Source organism: Eucalyptus grandis, chromosome 8 (assembly GCF_016545825.1).
Source record: "Eucalyptus grandis isolate ANBG69807.140 chromosome 8, ASM1654582v1, whole genome shotgun sequence".
Taxonomy (NCBI): Eukaryota; Viridiplantae; Streptophyta; class Magnoliopsida; order Myrtales; family Myrtaceae; genus Eucalyptus; species Eucalyptus grandis.
The window spans coordinates 69,206,451-69,225,405 of record NC_052619.1 but is presented as its reverse complement, the minus strand read 5'-3'; the positions used below and the strand labels follow the sequence as shown (position 1 = coordinate 69,225,405).

Sequence of the window (18,955 nt, the reverse complement as noted above, 5' to 3'; positions counted from 1 at the left end):
TTTCTACTCTACATTTCTTTTTGTCAGTGCTAACTTTTGAAATTTACGTGTTCGAGAATGTGGGGATTTGCTCGGAATTAAATGGTTTTTTACGGGTTCATATGGTCTTTTTTCACTTGTAAATTTAAGTTTTCAATTATTTATTTATTTATTTATTTCGTGTGTTTGACCTCTTGTTTGTGAAATTCACAATTAGTTCGCTTGTCTACGTAGTTTATAAACACCATTTGACTCCATCTAATTTAAACTTTTAATGTTTCTAGAACTTATAAACCGGTTGATACTTCAATCACGATACATGCTCAACCTAAATTACATGTGAATTTCAAACTTCACTAAAAGCCTAAATCTCCAGATTGATCCAACAAATTTATTGGATAAAATATACACGAAATTTTTTTCATGTATTATATTAGACCCCCGGTAGTCCATTTCCAATTCTTAGATCCAAACATTTTACCTAAGGAAATATTAATACCCTTGATATTCTGAGCTCAAATTAAATTAGAAAGAAAAATTAAATTAAGAAATTGGATTGCGCTATTGATGATTAAAGAAAAAAAGGAATTTTGGGCAACCTAGGTAGTGCATGGGAACATTTATGTTCCTCCGGATTTTTGTTCTTTTGTTCCTTGGAACAAAAAAAAAAAATCCGTTTAGAAACGTTTTATTTTTCTGTTCTCTAGAATAGAAAGTTAGCTTGGGAATAGATTTGGAGCAAAAATAAAAAAAAAAAAAATTGTTTCTTATTCCCAGAAACAATTTCTAGAAATAAGCCAATTTTTATTTATTTATTTTTCTTTTGTTCCTATCTCTTGTCGTGGCCACCTCCAATCGCTTGGAGCCACTACTGGGCGCCGGCAACGGCGCCGGCCGTCGCCGTCGCCCGATGGTTGATCACCAGTGATGAATGGGCGGCCACGAGAGGTGGCGGCTGATGGGTTGTGCGACGGTGGTTGGCGGTGACAGTCGGCGGACGGCGGTCGTGTAGCGGCGGCGGTGATCGGCGGTCGGCGCGTTTAGTAACATTTATGTTTAAAAATTATTCCAGGGAAACAAAAATAGAAAAAAATGTTTCTGTTAGGAAACAATTTTTGAACAAAAAAACGTATTTGGTAAACTTGTTCTAGGAATAAAAAATGAACGAAACATATTTGGTAAGTTTGTATAATTTTTTTATTTCTTTTATTTTTAAATATTTTTATTTTATTTTTTATATTTTCTTTCTTATTTTCTTATTTCTTTTTCCTTTTTCCTTTTTCTTATTTTGGTCGATCCACCGTGACCGGCCGACGAGGGCTGGCGGCCTTGCCCAGCCACAGCGAGGCTCGCCGAGCCCTCGGCGAGGCTTGGCCTCGCCTTGGCCGGGTGAGCTCGAGCTCGCCCATTTGGCGAAGCCGAACTCGCCCGGCTTGGCGCGAGGTCGGCCTTGCCGGGGTCGGCGACGCTCCGGCGAGGTTGCTGGCCCTCGACGGCCAATCGCCGGCCCGGCCAAGGCCAAAATAAAAAAGAAAAAGAAAAAAAAAGAAGAAGAAACGAAAGTGTTTTTAATTTTGAGCAAAAAAATAATTTTGGAACAAAAACGCATTTTTTTTTTTTTTTCATTTTTGTTCCCAAAAACAAAAAAATAAAAAGTTGTTTAAAAACAGAAAAAAAAAACGAAAACAAACGCAGCATTATTTTACTCAAAAATTATTCTTCGGAATAGATATAGAAAAGAACTATTTCTAGAAGAAAAAAAACTCTTCTTCATCCAAAAACATTGTCATGCCTAACCATAATTGTTTCCAAGGCGTGATATGATCTTCCTTTAATTAAAAAAAAAATGAAATTCCACAAATAAAAGAATTAATTATTATTATTTTTTTGGTTTGGTTTCACCATCTACTTATGTCTTTCTTTTCCGGCAAGATTCAAGCCGTTGGTGGACTTGTTTCGCGCCAACTTTTGTCGGTCGGAACGGTCTCAATCGACCATTCGAACGCGGTGCGATCGTACGTTGTGACGCTTCATGCGTCGGTGATTCGTCCCTAATGTCATCAAAGAGCGTTCTTTGATGATGGGAATCTCGAACCCACCTCCCGTTCCGTGCCCTTCGGATTCTTATGCGTACCTGCTCCAGGCCAGCCTCAAGAACAAGGATCCGTTCGCCGCGAGATCGGTCCATGCTCAGATCATCAAGTCGGGTCTGCATTTCGGGTTGTTCCTGATGAATAACCTCATGAATTTCTACGCGAAATCTGAGTTTCGGGACGATGCGCGTCGCGTGTTCGATGAAATGCCTGAGAAGAACACGTCTTCTTGGAACACGATCCTCTCCATGTACGCGAAGCAGGGTTTTGTAGATGCGGCGCATCGCTTGTTCAGGGAGATTCCTGAGCGGGACTCTGTTTCTTGGACCGCGATGATTGTGGGATATAATCGGGCTTGTCGTTTTGGAGATGCAGTTCAATTGTTTGTAGATATGTTGCCAGAGAGAGTTTTGCCTACCCAGTATACTTTGACTAATGTCCTTGCATCTTGCGCAGCTGTTAAAGCTTTGAGTGTAGGTAGGAAGATACATTCTTCAGTTGTTAAACTTGGGTTGAGTAGCTCTGTTTCCGTGGCGAATTCTCTCCTTAACATGTATGCAAAGTCAGGTGATAAAATGACAGCCAAGATGGTATTTGATAGAATAAAGCTGAAGAACACATCAAGTTGGAATGTGATGCTTTCGATGCATATGCTTTCTGGCCATCTTGACCTTGCTCTTGCCCAGTTTGATAGGATGGACGAAAGAGATATTGTCTCTTGGAATTCAATGATTGCAGGCTTCAACCAGCATGGGCATGATGCTGAAGCACTGGATATTTTCTCTAGGATGCTTGAAGATCGTTCTCTGAAGCCTGATAAATTTAGTTTGGCGAGTGTTTTGTCTGCTTGTGCTAATCTTGAAAAGTTAAGGCTTGGAAAAGAAATTCATGCTTACATGGTGAAAAGTGTGTTTGATATGTCAAACGCAGTTGAAAATGCTTTGATCTCGATGTATGCAAAGTCTGGTGAGGTTGAAATGGCAAGACGAATTGTTGAAAAATCTGGGACTTCAAATCTGGATATGATAGCTTTTACAGCATTGTTGGACGGGTATGTTAAGCTTGGAGATATAAATCCTGCCAGACAGATATTTGACTTACTGATGGAGCGGGATGTGGTTGCATGGACAGCTATGATTGTAGGTTATGTGCAGAACGGGCTGAATGATGACTCGATAGATATTTTCAAACGAATGCTTGGAGAAGGCCCCCGACCTAACAGCTATACTTTAGCAGTTATGTTGAGTGTAAGTGCAAGTCTGGCTTCTTTAAATTATGGGAAACAGATCCATGCTAATGCCATAAGAATGCGTGAATCATCTTCTGTATCTGTGAGTAACGCTCTGATAAACATGTATGCAAAATCTGGAACCATCAATGATGCAAGAAAAGTATTTGGGTTGGTACATGACAACAAGGACACAGTCTCTTGGACTTCCATGGTTATTGCTTTGGCTCAACATGGTCTTGGAGAAGATGCCCTAGAACTGTTTGAGAAGATGCTCGCATTAGGGATAAAACCAGACCATATAACTTATGTTGGCGTTTTATCTGCCTGTACGCATATTGGATTGGTTGAAAAAGGACACCGATATTATGACAGGATGCGACATACGGACAAAATTGAACCCACCCAGAGTCATTATGCCTGCATGATTGACCTATATGCGCGTGCTGGATTGCTACACGAGGCCCAAAGGTTTATTGAGAACATGCCTATTGAACCAGATGTTATCGCTTGGGGTTCACTTCTGGCTTCATGTAGAGTGTATAAAAATGTGGAACTTGCAAAGTTTGCCTCGGAAAAGCTGCTTATCATTGATCCGGATAACAGTGGTGCATACTCAGCCTTGGCAAACTTGTATATGGTCTGTGGAAAATGGGAGGATGCCGCTAAAGTTAGGAAGTCCATGAAGGACAGAGGAGTTAAAAAGGAACAAGGAACTAGTTGGGTTCAAATAAGGAATGAGGTTCATGCCTTTGGTGTCGAAGATGGGCTTCACCCCCAGAAAGATGCAATCTACAAGACCATTGACAAGATCTGGAAGGAGATAAAGAAGATGGGTTTTGTTCCAGACACTGAGTCAGTAATGCATGACCTTGAGGAAGAGGTGAAGGAGCAGATTCTCAGACATCACAGCGAGAAACTTGCAATTGCCTTTGGGTTACTCAACACTCCAGAGAACACTACATTGAGGATCATGAAGAACCTAAGGGTCTGTAATGATTGCCACTCAGCCATTAAGTATATAGCTAAGCTAGTTGGCAGAGAAATTGTTGTGAGAGACTCTACTCGTTTCCACCATTTCCGGGATGGTACATGTTCTTGTCGGGACTATTGGTAGAAGGAGACTGTCGGTAAGAGTTCTGATGTAAAAGGACTTGTGTTAAATATCTGGATGATCTTGAAAGATGTTAAGCAGGTCTGTGGCTGATGAGTAATTCTATCATGCTGTAAAACCCTGCTTCTACCATGTGTTGCCATATAAGGTGGGGGGAACAGAGGAGGCAGTCTGATTTGTGCTGATGCGGAAACTGCATCAAGGACATTTTTGGACGGAGAACAATTTTGGCAGGTGTCTGTTTACTTGTGTGGAGTCAGAATTATATACTGAGACGGTATAAATGACATTATGCTGTGCTGGTTTTTCCGACAAATTGTTGGGGAACGGATCTTGATGTGCAAGTGAACTGCGCTTGACATTAATTGGTTTCGTGGAAATTGTTATATCTATTGCCTTTTGCTAAAACACTGCTGGCACTTCCAAGTGCCGTGGTAGTAAGTTTTCAGCTCTTCTGATTATGACAAGATTCATTTCAGTGCCCATCAAGTTGTAGAAGAAGGAAATTAAAGGGAAAGGAGAATAAGAACAAGGCATCTGAATATAAGCACAGATTCTATACAGTTGCGCACATGGCTGCGCAACTTTCCTACTCATTTTATGGTGCCAAATTTTATAATGGTCTTGTTCCTGGGAGTTTCAAAACCCAGCTGAATGATGCGCGGAGGTCTACCTTTTGTTTAGCTGAATGGGCTTAACAGCTTAATGCAGATTGTAAATTAAAGTCAAATTGCTGAGTTCATGAGGGTTTCTAATGCAACTCTCAGCAACCTGTCCAATTTTAATCCTCAGTCTCCCCCTAAAACGTTGATTAATGCGGGGGAGAGATCGTAGATGAAAAGTGTTTTTCAAGAAAATTTGTTTATAAAGTACAATTATTGTGACATGTTTACAGCTGTTGGTGTGAGGAGGCAAAGTAGGACCAAAGAAAGGTATGTACAAAAATTTTGGTAAGTGCTAAGGGGTCATCAACAACCATTGGCAAGGGACCCGCCACCCATGCCTGTTGGGGGCGAGTGGCGACCTAGGACGACTGGTGGCATCAACATCTGTGTGTCGCTTACAGATTATAAGTCATCAATCTTAAGAAACAAGAGTTGTTCAATTGATGGGTGGAACTCGATCTCCATCATTGAATCATGAGATAAGGATTGGTATTCACCAAAGATGTATCTCTACATCGAATTAGTTAAGATGAGAATGAATTTCTCTACCGTTAAATCGTCAAATGAGAGAAAATCTCCATTGTTACGGTTATAATTAGAAGAACTCTTGTACATGTAGGAACCCTCATCTCATTTGTGTCATCCTACATTTGAGCAATTACATTCCCTCTTAAAATTTGTCTCTCTGAACCTTATCTCTCTACGATTCAAGTGAGTAAGTGATCGGTTCTTGAGAAAAGATTGGGCTTAGGTGATCCAAGTAAAAGCCAGACCAAGCTAAAGCAAACCCAAGTAGCCACATGGTCACCATCTCGAATATTGGCTCGTGACAAGAGGTCGTGCAAGTGAGTTCTAGAAAATGGCTAAGAATTTTTGCGTTGAGCAACGATCAAGTTTAGCGTCCAAACCGGCCTAAGAAGTAGACTAAATTTTTGGTCTAAAATACATTTAGCTAAGCATTAGGTAATTAATCAAATAAGGAATCATTTGTGTAACCAATTAATTAGCACTTTCAATGAAATTCATTGAAACCAAACGGATCCACGACTTCCCTTTTGTTCGATTTGCAAAAATAGAGAAAATATTTCAAGGATATCTTTTGCGCCTCGATGAGAATTTAACCAACTGTAATCAGCAACTTGTGATCTTCCGAATATACACATTATGAACTTTCTCGTTTTATATTTTGGTCAGAATAATATATAGCTTCTAGGGCAAAAGCCACAAAAAAACCTTAAATTATATTTGCTGTAATATATTTATTCTAAACTTTTTTTTCGTGATACCAACAAATTTTAAACTTGTACTTGTGGGATATATTTATCTTCCATTAAAGTTCTATTAATGAAAACCGTTAAAAATTTACTTACATTAATGCCACGAAGCAAATAGTATTGATATGACATTCATGTGGTTTAAGTGAAATAAAAATAAATAATCTAATAGAACCTTCATAAAGAATAAATGTGTCATACGCGTATAAATTATGGATTTTTTATGTTACAAGAAAAAGTTTAAAGTGAAGATATCATAGTAAGCATAACTCAAAATGATACTATTTTGGTCCTTTTATTTTATTTTTTTATTTTTTGGTTTTTTTTTTTTTCTAATTTCCATATGGAGAGATTATCCATTTAGGCATCAAGGCCTTCGAATCTTTTTATCTGTCGCTCCTCAGCCAAACTTCATGATCCTCATCCATTCCTTCCCCCCTTACCATAATATAAAAGAGGCGATTTTAAACTTGTATTTATGTGGCACATTTGTTGTTTATCAAAATTTTATCAATGAAAATTATTAAAAATCTATTGACATGAACACCACAAATGAAATATTGTTAACACGACACCCATGTGGCTTAAATGAAATAAAAACAAATAATCTAACGGGGTCTTGACGGTGAATAAATGAGCCATACATGTACAAATTATGGGTTTTATATGTTTTGAGAAAAAGGTTTAAGGTAAATATGCCACCCTAAACATAATTCAAGATAATAAATTTGCGTTTGGTAATGTTTTTGTTCATAAATTGTTTTAGGAAATAGAAATAGAAAAATTCTTTCTATTCCGGGGAATAATTTTTGAACAAAAGAACACGTTTGGTAATTGTACAAAATTTCTGTTTTGAAATAGAAAAAGAATCGAAACATGTTTGGTAAACTTATATAATTTTTTTGTTTCTTTTAATTTTTTAATATTTTTATTTTATTTTTTCTCCCTTTTGGCCGGTCGTCGATCTCGACCATGGTCGGTGACCCGCAGACGAGGGTCGGCGGCCTCACTGGAATTGGGCAAGCTCGCCCAGCTCGCCTAGGGTCGGCAATGCTCCGGTGAGGTTGCCGGCCCTCGACGGCTAGTTGACAGTTGCCAAAGAAAAAAAGAAGAAAAGAAAAAGAAGAAAAAAAAAATAAGAGAGAGGAAAATTGTTTCTCAAAAGTATTTTCGGGAAACAAGTTTTCTTGTTTTGTTTTTATTTCCAAATTTTTATTTTTTATTTTTGAGAATAAAAGTGTAAATAAACGCGTTTTTTTTTTAGAATGAGAACAAAAATTGTGTTCGGAGAACAGAAACAAAATCCAAACAAACAAGTCCTAAACGTGTTACAATGAATCTATTTTGATTTTACCGTTTGGCTTTTTCGCTAGTTTCCATATCACAGTAAGCATAATTAGTAGATCATCATTAGGCATCTAGAGATTTGAGTCTCCTTGTCAGTCCCTCGTCAGCCAAACTTCTTGATCCTCACCCATTCCCTCCCCCTCACCATAATCCAAAAGTGCTGACCTTAAAAAATTGGCAAATCCCACGTCACCGAGCAGCTGAGATTCCTTTCAAGAGAGGGGACCCAAAAAGACAAAAAGAAAGGAAAATCACACGCGCGAATAATGCAGAGATTAGATTGCAGTGATCAATCAAGATCAAGACTCATCATCATCATCATCATCACCACCCTGAATTTTCAAAGACCCACCAAAGCCAACTTCGCCACCACCACTGCTGATTCACTCGCTGTTGGCGCTTGTTCGCTTCTGCCCGTTCGCTCCAAGGTCGGAACTTTGGCACACCCTCTTGCTCTCTTGCCTCTCTGGTCTCTTCTTTGACCGTTCTTGATCAGCGGAGGGCGTGGAAATGGCGTGGCGGAGCGGCATTCTGAGAGCCCGTGACCAGCACCGCCGTCTTGTCCGGCGAAATGGGTTCGCTTTTTTCTCGACGGCCCCTTCGTCGGCGTCTTCTGCGGCTGATTCTCCACCTCAGATACCGAGGTTCGATTATGTGCCGAAGCCGTACAAAGGGCCTTCGGGCGATGAGGTTCTTGAGAAGCGCAAGAAGTTCTTGGGGCCTTCTCTGTTCTACTACTACCAAAAGCCCGTAAGTTGTCATGCCTTTGTGCATGCAAAGTCTGTAATCTTTGCTTTTGCCTCGGATACATGCGGCGTTTTTCTTTTTGTTGTTGTATGGATTTAGATTGCTTGCCTGGTCTTCTGCTTGGAAGTGGCTCGATTTTGCGGGTTTTTTTTTTTTTTTTTTTTAAAAACTTTGTCAGTGAATCGACAAAAAAAAAAAAAAAAAAAAACTTGTGAGCTAATCATCTGCTCTTTAATTGGCAGAGCTGACCATTTTCTGCTCTTCCATATAGGAAACCATCTGTTTGATGGGTACTAACGTAGGGGAAAAAAAGAGATGATTTTGCTTTGTTCATTTTCTTTTCCTAACAGATGGCTGGCCAAAAAAGACTTTCTTGGCACAGAGAGATTTTGCCTATTGATAAACTTCTGGGTTCTGAGGCCAAGAAGTTGTTGAAAAGCAAAAGCGTGGTGCACCGCAGTTTGAAGAAATTCTTTTAGTTGAGTTTGATATGCATGACAGTGATCGACGTGGGTTGTGTCCAAGATAATCGATCAAATGCTAATTCAGTCTCTGATTGGCGTGGCTGGAAAATTTATCTACTCTATCGCCGAATTCGTGGTTATGTGTTTTGTCACATGGATTTTTCAACTGTGGTTGGCAAAAAGCGAGACTTTTGGACCCCCTCTTGTTCATTGCTCTGTGTGTGCGGGTGCGTAACAAGATGTGATTCTCCAATGTGCTGCTTAAGATCCAGGCCTTCACAATTTCTTTCAAATAACTATTACTGTTTGTACAGCTTAATATCGTTGAAGGGAAAATGCAGTATCTGTTTGATGAGAATGGCAAGCGCTATCTTGATGCTTTTGCTGGGATTGTGACTGTATCTTGTGGACATTGCCATCCTGAAGTTTTGAATGCTATTGTGGAGCAAAGCAAGCTTCTGCAGCATGCCACAACCATATATTTGCACCATGCAATTGCCGATTTTGCTGAGGCATTAGCATCCAAAATGCCTGGGAACCTAAAGGTTCATTTCTTTGCATGGCATGCAAATTCTGTTCTTGGATCTTGATTTTAATGATCCCGGATTAATTAATTCTTTTGCCTTGAATGTTATTATGATACAGGTTGTATATGTTGTGAACTCTGGTTCAGAAGCAAATGAACTGGCAATGCTGATGGCTCGACTATATAGTGGTAATCTTGAAATGATCTCCCTGAGAAATGCATACCACGGTGGCAGTTCTGGAACAATAGGCCTTACGGCACTAAACACATGGAAGTACTCAATACCACAGGTTTGAACATCATGAATTCCTTGTCTTGATACTCACTTTAGTTTATTTTTGTCAACAAAGGACTGTAAATGAATAAACTAGTCATAATAAATCTGGATATTTTAAATGCTTGTTTGCTTCTCAAAAAGCAAGATATGGAATGATTGTGATCAGGTGGTCATCAGCATGCCTTCTTTAGGAGCAACTGGACCCCAGCCGCCAAAATGATACTGTAGAAAACTTGGCTTTGACAGTAGCAATTATCACTTGGGTTCTTACTTTAGTGATCTTCTCTTATCTAGTCAAAATACAATTTCTTGCTTTGCAGGGAGAAATTCATCATGTTGTGAATCCAGATCCATATCATGGAATCTTTGGCTCTGATGCCAGCCTTTATGCAAAAGATGTGCAAGATCATATCGATTATGGTACCTCAGGAAAAGTTGCTGGTTTTATAGCTGAAACCATTCAGGTCAGCATGAAAAGTTTCACGTTGTACTCCTAACCTCTCATCAATGCAACTGCTCCTGGACTTAGATTTATTTTACAATGAAATTGCCTCTTCAGGGAGTTGGGGGAGCTGTGGAATTGGCCCCTGGTTACCTAAAACTGGTGTATGACATGGTACGCAAGGCAGGTGGTCTTTGCATAGCAGATGAAGTGCAAACTGGATTCGGTCGCACTGGGAGCCATTATTGGGGATTTGAAAAGCAGGGTGTCATTCCAGACATAGTCACCATGGCAAAGGTCTGCATAGTCTCTTAGTTATTTTCGACTTTTCTGGTTGATCCTTCCATAACCATGCATTTCCATTTTCTATGCGAGAAAAGATTAGTAAGATTTTGTGGTTTCTTCACGAAGAAGTGGTAAATGTGCTTTGAACATGAAGAAAATGTAAGTTTTGTGTAGAAAATTTTACAGATTTGTGAATGTAGTGTACTTTCTGAATTTTATAAAAACTGAAAGTACAGATTTGCTAAGGATAATAACTGTGCTTGAGGCCTCTGCTGTCGGAAGCAAAAATGTTACACGTCATTAATAAAGTGTACATCAGGATACTTTTAAGTATTGAAGTTCATGTGCAGCCAGTCATCTCATTGTTGTTTTTGTACTCTTGAATTGCATTTGCCAGGGAATTGGCAATGGTTTGCCATTAGGAGCAGTGGTAACAACACCAGAGATTGCAAGCGTAATGGCACAGAAAATTCAGTTCAACACTTTTGGTGGTAATCCAGTCTGCTCTGCTGGTGGACATGCAGTGCTTAGAGTTCTAGATAAGGAGAAACGCCAAGAACATTGTGCGGATATTGGCTCCCACTTGACTGCTCGTTTTAGGGATCTTCAGGAGAGATATGATAGTAAGTGATCTTCTAATTTGCTTTGGAAGATTTTCCCTGGTCCATTAACTTGCAAAAGCATGTGTTTGTTATATTTTAAGCTAACTGTACTTTCCTAAAACTTGCTTGCTACATAATTCCGAACCAGATGCTTGAACTTTCTACCCCTTACCTGGTGATGATATCACTATTCTAAAATCATATCGGTTCTGATGGGCACATCAAGAACCTAGAGAAGCTAAGCTCATGTGTTCTCATAACAGTTTAATGACAATGTATTTAAATTCTTTTTATTTTATTATTTTATTTCATTTTAAATTTTGATAGAAAGTATGGTGATTATGATGATATATGTAGTGATACCTTTGAGCTGTTGATTGTTGTGTCTTGGCCTAATTCGTAAGAAAGGTGATACTTTGGAGTCTTTTGACCCTGTCATGTTGGGTAGGAAACTCGGTTTATCTAAGAGATTAGATTCCTCATTTATAGGATTTGGAGGATGTTGGTAGGATATGTCTCAGAGGCTAGCTCCAGTGCACCTTTTGGAGCGTTTGGAAAATGTAAAGAGAGGGAAAGGAAGGAGGAGAGGGAGAGGGTGCTTGCAATGTAATATTTGCGATTGCGATGAAAAGTGAGGAGTGGATACTAAAAAATAATTATTACACTGGGTCTGAGTCTCTTTGAATAAATGTTGGAGCTGTTCCCTGTGCTTTACTTCTTTGGATAGATTGCTAATCCTATTTTTGGAACTTGGTATTCCCTTCAACCTTTGAGAGTGGCATATGCCTAATCAACAATTATTTGATTGGTGTGTGCAGTCTACTGAATTTTTAGTGTACTTAGATATGATTATAGTTTTTAAATTTTTCCAAGCATTGTAGTACAACTTTTCCTAAATCTGGTGGCAAAGGAGACTGTTGAAATCAATATGCAAAATTTATCTGATTGTCAATCTAAAAGGAAAACTAAGATTTTATATAGCTGCAACATGGGTTGAGTAAGCGTAGTTGCTTGTCGGACATGATAATTATGCCGGAACATTTCTTTACAGTCATTGGAGATGTCAGAGGCAGGGGCTTAATGCTGGGCATTGAGCTTGTCACGGACAGAAAAGAGAAGACGCCTGCTAAAGCAGAAACCGCAGTCCTATTTGAGAAACTTAGAGGTATCAAACCGTGATATCCCCCTCCCAAATTTAGTTGGAATTCTGTGGACTTTTCCCCATTGGACTAATCCTTTTTCTTCGTTTTGCTAATTCCTGATTCAAGAGCTTGGTGTACTGGTTGGTAAAGGCGGTTTGCATGGAAATGTCTTCAGGATAAAGCCACCGATGTGCTTTAACAAAGACGATGCGGGTATCTTTTTATTTTCCCTAGAAAAACAATTGGTGATGATGTTTATCAATTAGTATTGAAGTTGTGCTCTGTCAGTTCTATAATTGTCAAGGTGTACTTGCGTTTTGGTGAATTTCAGATTTCCTCGTCGATGCTTTTGATTATGCCCTCTCCAAACTGTGAGCTGTTGGAATGGTCCACAAGCCGAGATGGCCTTAGTTCCGCCGATCCATCAGTGAAGAAACAATCTCAGCTGTAGCTCTGCTTCTGATGCTGCCCGTTTTTCCTGTTTCTGCTCAATCCTAATCCTGCAATGTTAATTTCAAGAACATTCAAGCCTGTCTGTCGATCCATTTGCTCATGCTTTCAGCCTTAACTGTAATTATTATGTAGCTATGCTTGAGAGAGGGGAAGCAATTCTATCTTATGTTATCTTTGAGGTTCTTAAGTAATAAACTTGATGAAGATATTTCGTTTCTGCTACCATTATATTGAATGGCATCTTTCAATTATCAATAATTATGCTCATAAGGGAATCATTTTGTTCTCAATCCATCAACATGACTAGAAACGAATTTACTAGTAAATCATAAATGAACCCATCAAGCCTCCTATCAAAGAACGAGACTGGGGGAATGAAAGCATCATGTAACATCGTCCTGCCTATGAGCCCTCCCTGGTTGAAGTTACTGATCCTTCAAGCAGTCGCTCTGACTTCCAGAGTAAAATATTAGTCAGACGGTACAAGTTCAAGGACAGGATCGGCTGCTGTTTTGAGGCTATATCTTAGGACCGATAGAGCTTGTGCATCTTCTTTTGCCTTCCCAAATTTCATTTGGGTCGCATTCACATAATCTTTTCGCCAAATCTTGCTTTTCCGTACTTGATTTTATATGCTTCCTTATTAGCATATCTTATCCCTTTCATTTAAGAAAAAGTAATCCCCATGCGTTGGGTATTGTGACCGGGTTTGAAAATGGGTCTAGATGTAGACATGGGGTGTCATTTCTTTCTACTATATCTTCCTTGCGCCATATTTCTGATAATTAAAACTCAATTTTTGCAAATCTGGCGATAAAGATGGCCAAAAATTTACAATCTGCATGCACGACGGACTTGAACACGTGCATTACGTTTATCGAATGCCCCGGTGCAATTTACAGTTAGATAAACTAGGGGCCATAGCGTACATGCACAATTCATCTCTACGCAACTATGTCATGTCAAACATGTCGAAATCAAAATAACTCGGGTTCATGAATCAACTGTCTAGTGATTCCAAGATGAGCATCTGTTATTTACAGAGAGATCAATAAGCAGCGCAAAATACACAGCACAACTCATCTATACACAACTGTGTTCTGTCAAACTTATCGAGTACAGTAAACCCGGTTCACCAAGCAATCGTCGTAAACCTAACTCAAGAACTACCCGATACATTAACTGCAGCACGCCCGAAAGAGGGTAAAAGAGATTACGACTCCAAGATAAATGTTGGTATTCACATCTTCATCTTTCAGACGCCGCCTAGAAAAAAATTATCGGCAGTAGCAACTTTCTACACGATGTCTACAGCTGACATGCAAAACAGCACCTTTGGCCCACTTATTATGGCTCCACGAGAGATTTCATCCTGTAAATATCCATGTCGACTTGACCAAGTGAATTTAAGCGGGTTCGCGGGGACGTGTAGCCCAAAGGGTACTTAAAGCTCGGAGGCGTTGGAAGTACTCCCCCAAGGCTAGCAGGCCCCGAGCGGCTTGCCGTGTTGTTAGGTGGTTGGACATCTGCAGCAGCGTCTCCTGTCGTAGATGGTCTGCCTAATTGAACACAGAAAGTTCATTCAATTTCATGTGTTTCCTTGTCCAAATCAACAAAAAATTTGAAGTACATATTAACCATAGTCATGTACTAAAGTACCTGATTCACAAAACTGACCAGAGCTTCCAATTTCTCCAAAGCAGTAGCCACCTGCGGGATGTAATTCCCTTCGCCGAGATGACCACTGGCCACAGCCTCGGCCAGGTTGAGCTGGAGCTTATCCAGACCTTGCTTTAGGGCATCTTCAGCCTGTTGACAAGCTTGCCTGAGGTTGGAAACAAACGCCCATTGTTGGTCTGACAAGGGGTCGAGCTGAGGCATGAGAACCTGGAATTGGAACGATTTTCTAGTAAGAAATACTGGCAAAAATAACATGCGAGACAGAAATTCAGTTGAAGATCGTCTTTGAATATTTTGTCTACACAGTAGGTCTGTCATTTTGGAGGATGCACATGTACCACTCCCAACATGCGACGCTAATCAAGATCCGGTACTGTAAGAAACGAGATGCACAACACCATGATCATCCACAGTCCCACAAGTAAAGACCATCAATTTTTTGTTGAGAAAAAAGAAATGAATTAAGAAGGTTGGGAAATGTTGTGCTTCTCAATAGCATTTAGTAATTAGCTATATCTACGAGGTCAAGACAGAGTTACTAGGGAGTCTTAGACAATTTCCAGACTTGTGTGCAATGTAAAACAAGATTTCTTGTTCAAATTGAACCCTGTATTACCTTAAGAAGTTCTGAAGGACGAAATCCCCCGATCCACAGGAAGAATCGCTCCGACGATGTCCTCCACATTCCGGACATCACATAGAAAACATCGGCCTTTGAGGCAACCGCTTTCATGCGAAAAAGTTCCAAATAGTGGTTCATGCCACTTTCCACGAGGATGCGAAGCTCTACGTCAGTTCTATGATCATTCAAAGCAGCCCTCAGCTCACATATTTGTCTATTCTGTTCATCAATCCAGTGCCCGTACTCCATCTCAAATGCAACGATTCCTACAGCAATCCGAGCATGGATGGTGTCAGAGAAACAGGAAAAGAGCATCCAGCTGCATACGGGCGCTCATATAGAGTTATGCTGGATTCACTGAGCATGCCAAAAAATGTCGAGCAGATCCCATGGAGATCTTCAAGAAACTTTTTATTTATGCAAGTGAGCTTAATCAAGAATTGGTGAGCCACTTCCAAGACATTGGCGGCCTTTTTTATTTAAGAGAAAATAAGAAGAAGACAAGTCCTAAGTAGAAAGCCATAGCATTTAACAGTTTTGCAAGCATTCAAATTCACGATTAATGAGTGTAACAAGATTGACTGATTATCGAAATTAGATACAGCAGCTATATATGACAGTAAGAAGCCAACAGTCTCAACTGTATCAACTAAGGCAGCTAGAACTTTAGTACCTGAATTTAAACATCCACCATATCCTGGATAAGCTGAATCTACTCCTGAAGCCATGTACACACCCTGTATTGGAGCATTTATGACTTCCATGGTCAGTGCAAGGAATTAAAGAGAACAAAACGGGAAAAAAGGGGAAAAAAAATAAAAATCTCTCTTACCTGTTGTCTAGCTCGGTCAACCTCTTGTTCTAACTGCACAAGCTTCAAACGACTTGCTTCTAGCTGCTGAACATAAGCCTATAGAACATTCACAGATGGAAATTCAGGTCGAATCAATTGGCTAAAGCAGCATGGCAATACCAACTGCAACTGCTGTTACCTTTTTCCGCAGACGGCTTTTGCGCGCAGCCTCACGGTTTTGGGCAAGACGTCTTTGCACCTAATTGTCGTGATGTAAACTTGAAATGTAAGAACAGTTTCGCTTAAGGCACTGTGTTTTGAGTATGTAGATGGTGAATCAAGATAAATGAACCACATTAAGCAAAAGTTTAGGGGAAAAAGAAGAAGCAAAATATGCAGCTCCATCATGAGGGTGCTCCTAAACCAAATCAAAGAATTAATAACAGCAAACGGAAGATTTACTTCATGGATATACTGCAACATGCAAGAGGAGACTCAAAACATAGAAGACAAAGGCAGGAGCCTTCAAATAAGTAGTCAGGAGCTGTGCCCTAATGATCAAGCGGAACTTTGGCCACTAGGTAGATGATGACACACTTACAATAGAATAACTTGGGTCCAACAAGAGCAAGATTTGAACAGAGAAGCGCTTGGCGCCAGATTACTCATACCTTATCATAAGGTTTCGATGTTTCTTGCTCATACTTGCCAGCAGTATCCTGTGATCCATGAGAAGTATCCTCCGACTAGACAAAATTAGACCGAGACAGGCTGATTCAGACACACTGCTTAAAACCAGCAGCACCTATCACAGCAACCGGATTCATTCGAAATTGGAAAAGCGAGAAGGCGCACCTGGTTGTCCAAATTCGCGTGCATAGGTATGATCAGAGCTGGCGGCGCATTAGGATTTCCATTCTGCTTGAAGTTCTCGTCCCACATTCCAATTTGGTGAATCGGGTCATACATCCCCATCCTTCTAGAGGACACAAACTGAGTGGTTGTCGAATTCATGACCTCTCCAAGCTGCAAATGGAAGAGAAGGGAAAAAGAAAACCAATCGATAAGTCCCCAGCAGGCATACTTAATGCGAACTCAGACATCGAAAAAACCAAAATCAACATGGTGATCAGCTCACGAACGATAAGAAAGAAATTTAGGATGTGATGATAATGCTGCAGTTATGACTGATCAAGAAGGAAATCCAAAAGGGACTCGAGTTTTTGGTGCTCATCAATGATGGTAGTCTAGAAAACTGGGATTCTCCAAAAACAGCGCAAACCTGACACACGCAGGCCTGCACGCACAGAGCTCAAAAAAGTATCGAGACAGAATCTAAGAGCAGACTTGCAATAAACCATAGAACATCACCAACCGACTAACGAACTTTTGAACGATCTATATTCACTTAAACCCGCGATTCCATCATCTTCCACGAAACAACAACACATCTTTCGAGACGCAAGAAACAGAGAAACCAAACTACCCCGGAAGCCCGAACAGTTTGTATTCCATACTTACTTTCGCTCAACACCAGCCCTCCTCCTCCGCAAGCTAGAAAGCTCGAAACAGCGCCACGAGTCTCCCTCTCCCTCTCCCTCTATCTCTCTGTATCTCTCTTTTTGTATATCTCTCTCTTTCTCTCTCTGTCCTAGGACCAAACCATTGGAAGAAGGGAAGAGAAGACGCGGACCCAGATGACGACTCGAGCTGGAGACGTCTCCCTCTCCCTCACCCCACACGAGCTCAAGACAGAATCATGGTTGGAATGAGAATTTGCACCCCCTCACTCACTGCTTAAAAGAGAGAGAACCTTTGAACCCCGTTCCTTTCCAGTTGTTGCCGTGCCTGAATTCCTTTTCTCTCCCCCTCTTTTCCCTTCATTTCCTCCTCACCTCCTCCTCCCTCCTCCCCTCCTCCCTCCCCCTCGTTGTTGCTTTCATTAAGATAATATATCATCATTATCAACGCTCTGTTTGTTGATATCCATCACACTTCGCACACACAACACGCACAAATCCTTCTTTATTTTCCTACTTTTTCCCACATAATAAATTTTTTCTTTCTTCTTTTGCTTCTTCTTTCTTCTTTTTTTTCTTGAGGGTTCTGCATTATTTTATTGGACGGATTTTTGTCATTGCGTTCGCGTTTACATGGTGTGCGCGCTACAGAGTCAAAGATACACTCATGCTCCACTACACCGCTATCGTGCGCACCCCCCTTGGTTCCCCCTTAACCTGCGCCTCCGTCCCAATCAGGACGGCATTATTAAGTACACTAGATGTACAGTGCCGCTGCAATCGTGCGTGCATAATTCATTAACTTTGGTGCCACATGTAGCGTGGTTCCAAGACTTTTTAACTTTTATAATATGGTCTTTGAATTTTACTCCGACATGCAATGTGATTTATAAATTATGGCCCTGAACTATTAATAAATACTCGATATAGTCCCTAAATTATATACATATATTTAAAAGTTCATTAACCGCATTGGACATTGAAGCAAAACTCGGAGATCATGATATTACCAATCAAGCCAAAGTTTATTGATCAAATTGAATAAATCAAAAAGTTTAGGGATGACATTATATGTTGGACCAAACTTCGGGCCTATTTATGTCATTTTCTCAGCTTACTTTGAATTTTAAGGCTTTATGCGAGAGTTCTATTACCGAATGATTATACCACGTCATATGAACTATTTATACTCCATAGATAGCTCCCGTGTGTGTGTGTGTGTGTATATATATAATATGAAAAGGGGAAAATTCCAAATAAGGATATGAAGTGAATCTATTTTCTCAAATAAGAACCAAAAGTGAACTTTGTGTCAATTGATGACCTGAAGTAGACCCATTGTTTCAAAGAAGGATCCGAAGTGAATTTCGTGTCAAATAAGGACTTGAAGTAATCAAGTTAATCTCTATTAAGGACCTTAGCTTGCCGGTAGACATTTTCCAACAATTAAAATATGGGCAATTTTTTCAGAAATTTATGATTGGAAAAAAGGGAAAATTCTAAATTAATTAAGTTTAGGTTATTCATTTAGATGTTTACCTTTTTTTTTTCTTCTCCCTCACCACTCTTCAACCAAATCGTTGCCCAACCATCGCCGTGATTCGATTCTCGTCACTCCTCGCCTTGCTTGACTGGTGGAGAATTTGGGTCTCCACAAATAAAGAAAGAAGCACCTAGTTTTCTTGTTTTTGAATTCGTGCCT

General features: G+C 40.0%; 3 protein-coding genes across 4 annotated transcripts; 2 read left to right on the top strand and 1 right to left on the bottom strand.

Annotated features, from left to right (window-relative positions):
- The first annotated feature begins 1,932 nt into the window (after positions 1-1,932).
- Positions 1,933-5,740, top strand: LOC104415818 (pentatricopeptide repeat-containing protein At2g22070). The gene has a single exon (XM_010027192.3). The coding sequence runs from the start codon at positions 2,057-2,059 to the stop codon at positions 4,415-4,417; it is 2,361 nt and encodes a 786-aa protein (XP_010025494.2). The 5' UTR covers positions 1,933-2,056; the 3' UTR covers positions 4,418-5,740.
- A 2,272-nt stretch (positions 5,741-8,012) lies between these two features.
- On the top strand, positions 8,013-12,866 carry LOC104415816 (alanine--glyoxylate aminotransferase 2 homolog 1, mitochondrial). The gene is made up of 9 exons (XM_010027191.3): positions 8,013-8,450; positions 9,226-9,456; positions 9,557-9,727; positions 10,035-10,178; positions 10,274-10,453; positions 10,839-11,064; positions 12,095-12,208; positions 12,312-12,398; positions 12,517-12,866. Exons 1-9 carry the CDS (start codon positions 8,211-8,213, stop codon positions 12,558-12,560), a joined length of 1,437 nt encoding a protein of 478 aa, XP_010025493.2. The 5' UTR covers positions 8,013-8,210; the 3' UTR covers positions 12,561-12,866.
- Positions 12,867-13,628: 762 nt separating this feature from the next.
- LOC104415815 (transcription factor TGA4) lies at positions 13,629-17,652 on the bottom strand. 2 transcript variants are annotated; one of them, XM_039301020.1, is made up of 9 exons: positions 17,255-17,652; positions 16,589-16,759; positions 16,405-16,479; positions 15,933-15,992; positions 15,773-15,850; positions 15,614-15,677; positions 14,935-15,206; positions 14,298-14,525; positions 13,629-14,193 (listed from the first exon to the last, which is right to left on the bottom strand). In XM_039301020.1, the coding sequence occupies exons 2-9, from the start codon at positions 16,745-16,747 to the stop codon at positions 14,149-14,151; spliced, it is 981 nt and encodes a 326-aa protein (XP_039156954.1). In that variant the 5' UTR covers positions 16,748-16,759; positions 17,255-17,652; the 3' UTR covers positions 13,629-14,148. The 2 variants fall into 2 exon arrangements, with proteins under 2 accessions (XP_039156954.1, XP_010025492.2); XM_010027190.3 differs by having other exon boundaries at positions 13,631-14,197; positions 17,255-17,650.
- Between the last annotated feature and the right edge of the window lie 1,303 nt (positions 17,653-18,955).

Bases quoted from the DNA above. Each gene is read 5' to 3' on its own strand.
- LOC104415815 (XM_010027190.3), bottom strand. From the start codon at position 16,747: ATGAATTCGACAACCACTCAGTTTGTGTCCTCTAGAAGGATGGGGATG. The intron at 16,480-16,588 runs GTGCGCCTTCTC...AATTTTGTCTAG, and splicing joins ACGCGAATTTGGACAACCAG to TCGGAGGATACTTCTCATGG. The intron at 15,678-15,772 runs GTAAGAGAGATT...GCTCCAATACAG, and splicing joins TTGACCGAGCTAGACAACAG to GGTGTGTACATGGCTTCAGG.
- LOC104415816 (XM_010027191.3), top strand. From the start codon at position 8,211: ATGGCGTGGCGGAGCGGCATTCTGAGAGCCCGTGACCAGCACCGCCGT. The intron at 12,209-12,311 runs GTATCAAACCGT...TCCTGATTCAAG, and splicing joins CCTATTTGAGAAACTTAGAG to AGCTTGGTGTACTGGTTGGT. The intron at 12,399-12,516 runs GTATCTTTTTAT...GGTGAATTTCAG, and splicing joins CTTTAACAAAGACGATGCGG to ATTTCCTCGTCGATGCTTTT.
- LOC104415818 (XM_010027192.3), top strand. From the start codon at position 2,057: ATGATGGGAATCTCGAACCCACCTCCCGTTCCGTGCCCTTCGGATTCT.